This window comes from Austrofundulus limnaeus, unplaced genomic scaffold, assembly GCF_001266775.1.
Source record: "Austrofundulus limnaeus strain Quisiro unplaced genomic scaffold, Austrofundulus_limnaeus-1.0 Scaffold363, whole genome shotgun sequence".
Classification (NCBI taxonomy): domain Eukaryota; kingdom Metazoa; phylum Chordata; class Actinopteri; order Cyprinodontiformes; family Rivulidae; genus Austrofundulus; species Austrofundulus limnaeus.
The window spans coordinates 578,681-584,462 of NW_013952765.1; the positions used below are offsets into that span (position 1 = coordinate 578,681).

General features: G+C 37.0%; 1 protein-coding gene across 1 annotated transcript in view; it reads left to right on the forward strand.

Annotated features, from left to right (window-relative positions):
* The window catches only part of LOC106528192 (protein NLRC3), a 23,286-nt gene extending 19,512 nt beyond the window's left edge, over window positions 1-3,774 (forward strand). The window contains exon 10 of the mRNA XM_014023303.1: window positions 2,593-3,774. Coding sequence (XP_013878757.1) covers window positions 2,593-3,125 — 533 coding nt within the window. The 3' untranslated portion in view covers window positions 3,126-3,774. The remainder of the gene's footprint in view (window positions 1-2,592) is intronic.
* The last annotated feature ends 2,008 nt before the right edge of the window (window positions 3,775-5,782 follow it).

Sequence of the window (5,782 nt, forward strand, 5' to 3'; positions counted from 1 at the left end):
TATATATATATATATATATATATGCTTACTCTCTTTGGGAACCTCCCCCACATTTTGAATGTGTTTTGTTTCACAGTCCTCTCCAGAGTGCGGTTAACCCTATTGCTTGTACACTTTTTTCCTACCATTTCCTTCCCTTCGCCTCTCCATTAATGTGCTTGGACACAGAGCTCTGTGAACAGCTAGCAATGACCTTTTGTGTCTTGCTCTCCTTGTGCAAGGTGTCAATGGTCATCTTTTGGAACACTGTCAAGTCAGCAGTCTTCTCCATGATTGTATAGACTACAGAACTAGATTGAGATACCATTTAAAGGCCTTTTTTAGGTGTTTTGAGTTAATTTGCTGATTAGAATGTGAAACCAGGTGTAACGTGAAACCAGGTGTCTTCATTATTGAGCTTTTTCACAATGTTCTAATTTTATGAGATATACAGTTTCACATTTTAAATGGAATTACTGAAATAAATGAACTTTTCCATGATATTCACTTATGTGACTAGCACCTGTACATGGACGGACGGACGGACAGACAGATAGATGCCTGTTCTAATCACCACCAAGAGGGACATAAAATATGAAAAATTTATTGATAAATGTGGGTTGTTGCTCTGTCTTGCTCATAATTATAAATTAGTAAAAATAAACAAGAATGAACCACTAAAAACGTTTTCAATTCTATTTTAAATTATTTAAAAAGTAATTCACATTTATTAGTAGAAACTCCTTTGAACTTATGAACTGGCTGTGCCTGCAACTCAGACGGACAGTATTAGAAATAAACCAAACCTTTATTACATTTAGTTGCACAAACAGAGCTTCTCATGCAGCTTGAAGCTGCAAGCTTAAGGCATGAAACTCCACAAATGAGCGCTACAGATGGAACTGAAACACCTTCAACTTCAGAATAAAAATCTAGTTTCTTTGTTTTTTTAATGTAGGGGTCACCTCGAGTGAAGAAACAAGATTTACTGCCTCTAAGCAGGCCTCGGACAGGCCTGACGAGAGGACAGGAACTCTGTCACAAACTGAACTCTGTTTAGGCCATGACAGGTCATTCTAATCGTGAAAAGAACTCCTCAGTTCTCTTAATCAGATAATGGACAGAACAATCTCTTCTGTTGGTGATTCATTTGTTKTTTAACTAAGAATGTTTATGCATTTGTTAAATCATGATAATGCCTGTCACAGGAAAAGCGGAATGACTTATTTTCTTTTATCGTGCCTATAAGATTTATAATGGTATAAAAAATCACAGAGAATCTGATTACAATGTTTGCATTGTGTTTTTATGAAAATCACTGTTTTATTTTACTGTGAACACAGTAATATAATTGTGGATTTTTTCTTGAGAAAATCTTTCATTTATCTGGACTAAAAGAATGGTTCAAAGCCGATTATAAAATAGAAATGTTAATTAATCATCATAAACGTTTTGCAGTGATTTCTTTTAGAGTCTATCAGAAAGAAGCTAACGAGGTTATCACGATGTTGTACAACCACAGAATTTAACCTTGACTGGCGCCTGACTGGCAAGTCTCTATCTTTCTTCTCTGACTCATCTCTAAGCCTGAGGGCGGAACCAAAGTCATCCGTTCTTATTACTAACCCGGACGGCTTTGAGCATCACACTCTTCTTCCTGATTCCAACCTAGGAAGACAGCTGGGATTCTCTCCGGAGAAACCTCAGCTTTGGCTGAAAATCTGATCCCATGAGCTATTTAGGGAGGATTTCACAGCCAGGGACCCGGCACGCCTGTCGGTGGTTCCAACTCGAGGCTCCAAGCCTCTAAGTGTGTTTTATACCTCCCAATGGGGAGATGTTTTATTTTGAAGGAGGAACCGGATACGGCTTGAATTTTTCTGGCTTGGACTGAAGCAAACACAAAGTTACCTGAAAATAACACCTGTTCGCCAATGACCGGTAAGCGAGCCGACAACAGTTCTCTGACTGATCGGAGGCAAGCCAGTTTTTTCTACTTCGAGGGTGTCTTAAGAAGCCATCATCAGGTAAAAGCTGACGTGTTTGGAGTGACGTGTATTGTGGACCTGAGTCGAGAAAAGACGTGCAGTTCCGGTTGTCTCACACTTTGATAAAAGTAAAAGTAGTAGAACACTAACATTACTTTTCTCCTCTTTCTTATTTCTTTGATTTGCCAAAACTTAAAGCTAAAGTGCCAGTAAAATTGTTTGGTTGTGTAACATCAAAACTGACATTTTTATTGTTCTATATAAGTAATCTTGAGTGACGTGGACTGAAAGTCAGATGCGAGTTTGATCCCATTAACTCTGACGCTTGTTATAGGAATACCCACAATCAAGTGTAACTTATGATCTGTTTAATTTGTGTAAATAAATGATTGCATAGTCATTATGAATTAAAATTGAACTCGTCTGTGTTCCACTTGTGTCTCTTTTCACTTCGCACAGTCAAGATATTAACGAGTAATGAGAAATACCTTGGTAAAAGTTTTCCTTATAACCTCGTGTATGAGAGGTGGGAGAAGCTTAATTCACCTTAAGCTCACCTCCTACATTAGCTTTTAATATGAGTTGAACCATGGAAACAAACTGTAGCTTTGTTGTGTTTCCTCAGATTTCTGTGAGCTTGAACTGAACCTGAACACAGTGAGCAGAAAACTCCGGCTGTCTAACAACAACAGGAAGGTGGAGATAGTGACGGAGGAGCAGCCATATCCAGATCATCCAGACAGATTTGAATGGAACCAGTTGCTGTATAAAAATGGTCTCACTGGTCGCTGTTACTGGGAGGTGGAGTGGTCTGGGCTAGTTCTGATCTCAGTGAGTTACAGAGGGATCAGGCGGACAGGTCAGAGCAGTGACTCCTGGTTTGGAGGGAACGATCAGTCCTGGAGTTTGAAGTGTTGTGCAAATCTTTTATACACCGTCTATCACGATAACATGATGGAGGTCATCCCCATCTCTCGATCTTGCCTTGGGAGTAGAGTAGCAGTGTATCTGGACCATCCTGCTGGGACTTTGTCCTTCTACAGAGTGTCCTCGGACACCCTGGTCCACCTCTACTCCTTCAACACCACCTTCACCGAACCTCTGTATCCTGGGTTTGGATTCTGGCCTGGTTCTTCTGTGACTCTGTGCTCTCCTTAGATCATGAAAACAACCACTGTGATGGATCAGGAAATCTAAACGTTCACTGTTAATGTTTGTAACCTGTAGTTTATCACCATCAGTGTGTGGATGAATGGGTGAATGACTAATGGTAGTGTAAAGTGCTTTGGAGTCCCTGGAGGACTTGACAAGGTTCTATACAAACGCAGGTCTTTTAAATTAAATATGTTTATGTTATAAAATTGAGCTAGGAATAATAATCATGATCACTAATTACTGTAAATGTAAAATTTTATTGAATAATTTTCATTGATATAATCTCATTTTCCTGCTACAGAGAAAAGTTATTAAAATATTTTGTTATTCTGTTTCTAAATTAAAATTTCTCTTTCTAAGACAAACATTTAATTCTTGTTTTTTGATTTTTCTGTTAAGTTGAATATTTAAAGAACAATATTTGAGAAAACTGTTCACAAGAAGATGATTTTATTATTAAGTTTTGTTTTTACAACAAAATGGGACCAACAGAAAAGAGAATTTGATTCTCTATGATATAATCTAATGTTTTCTGTGTTGAGTCGATGTAAATACTGTGTGTTAATAAATGGTAAATCAAACCTGGAAAATGGGTTGGAGCAATGTAAATTTTGTAGCATTGTACTTTTGAGAATAAACTACATCCCAAAAAAACCTATAGCAGTCATTTGTACTTTTCATTTTGTTCTTCTATTATCCAAAATACAGAAAAGACTTGAACAAAAGTCTTAGGAAACTAAATTTCAATCTGACTGTACACAAGAAAATACACATTAAATTAACTTAAAACCCACAAAACAAAAGTTAACACTTATTTCTACAAATGATAACAGTTAGCAAACAGGCCTTCTGTGCATTCTATACAGAAACACACCATATGGTTAACATACTGATTGATTAACAATTCAAAGTTAAAATACATACATATTTGAACAAACCACATGCATATTGTTGTGGCGCCATTTCGCCAGGGCAGAGATGCGGGAAATAAACAAAGTGGAAACTATGTGGTCTCGGTCTCGGATTATTTAATAGAAAGATGCATATGCAAGGAATGAGCAGAGCAGGGCAGACGTGAATCGAAACGTCTGTCAAGCTCACACTGACCCGGAAACAGGAAACAGACAATATACTGTATACATCCTGCTAACAGGACATGTCAAGGTAATATGCAGTTAGGGAGTCATAAGATATTCTTCCATCACAGTCCCTCCTCCTGATCATCCATTAATAAGTAAAAAAATATGGAAGAAACATTTGCATATCTATAAGTAACCATAACTGCATCAACACCAATGGAAAAGGAACAAGAGCAATGTAAAACAGTGCGAACAGAGTCAAAAAATACAAACATGCCAAAATTAAAAAACTTGAGTCCAAAATTTAACAAGGTATCGCAAACACAAGTTCTGCCCCCTTCAAATATGATAGCATTAGCCGAGTATGTGCCCTCAGAATCTTATCTTGGATAATGTGTTAACTTAATAACAACTAGTTGTCAATAAATGAACCTTAAGTAATGCAAATTAGGACAAGGCAAGTTGAAGAAATGCTGAAGGCATTAACTTCTAGCAAAGAAATTGGACAAGTTCAAAAGCAAATGATAAATGAAGACAACAAAACTTCATGAATAAATGTGGAAATGTCATTAAAATGTGCAAAATTCAGTTTCCACCTCATTCAGGTAAACTTTATTCCGCCCCAAACAATCCAAAGTCTTAAAAACAAAAATCAAACTCTAAAAATACCAGAGCATACATAAGGTAAACTCTGCAAACTCAGAAAAGTAAGCAGCAAAAAAATAAATAAATAAATAAAAACATAAAATGAAAGTTTCAAAATCACTAGTCAAAAACCACAGAGCCCATAAGCATGAACTCAAATGTATGGATTACTGGCATGAGCTGGCTTGTGCAATGAAAAGAGAAAAAAACAAAAAAACAAAATTTCAACAAAAATAACAAACAAAAGCTAAATCTAAAAGTCTAAATAAATTAAACTAAAGAAATAGCACCCCCTCCTCTTGTTACACCTAAGCAAAGTCCAATGTTAACGCTAAGACCTAAAGCTAAGTCCCTCTGTCATCAACCAGATGTAAGACATCACTCATCAGCTCCTGGACTTGACACAACCCAGACGGGAATGCAGGATATCTCATCCCTATTTACCTTCATGGTGTTTTGAGCATGAAATGAACAGAGCATTCCCACCTCATATTTCCCACAAAAAACTGGGAAAGGAAAAACAAAATCATAAAAGTAATTACTGTTGGAAGAGCCTCTGAGGAGGATCAGCTGACAACCACCTAACTTCACCAGGAGCTGGACAGAGTGTCAAGAACTGTCGGAAATCATAAAACAATTTAACAAAACAACCCATAAAATTAAAAAAAAAAAAACAACCAAACATACAGAAGCGTCTAATTGTTTTAAAATTATGTTATGAGTTGGGCCTCAGAAATGAACCAGGGGTAATCCTGATACCGCCCAGGATGGGGAGCTAAATTCCAACCCAGCGATGATAATATTTCATTGATTAAGATCGGGAGATAGCGTGCGTTGTTTAAGTGTTCCCTTTATTTTTTTGAGCAGTATATACAGTGGTTTGCAAAAGTATTCATACCCCTTGAGCTTTTCCATATTTTGTCACATTACAACCAC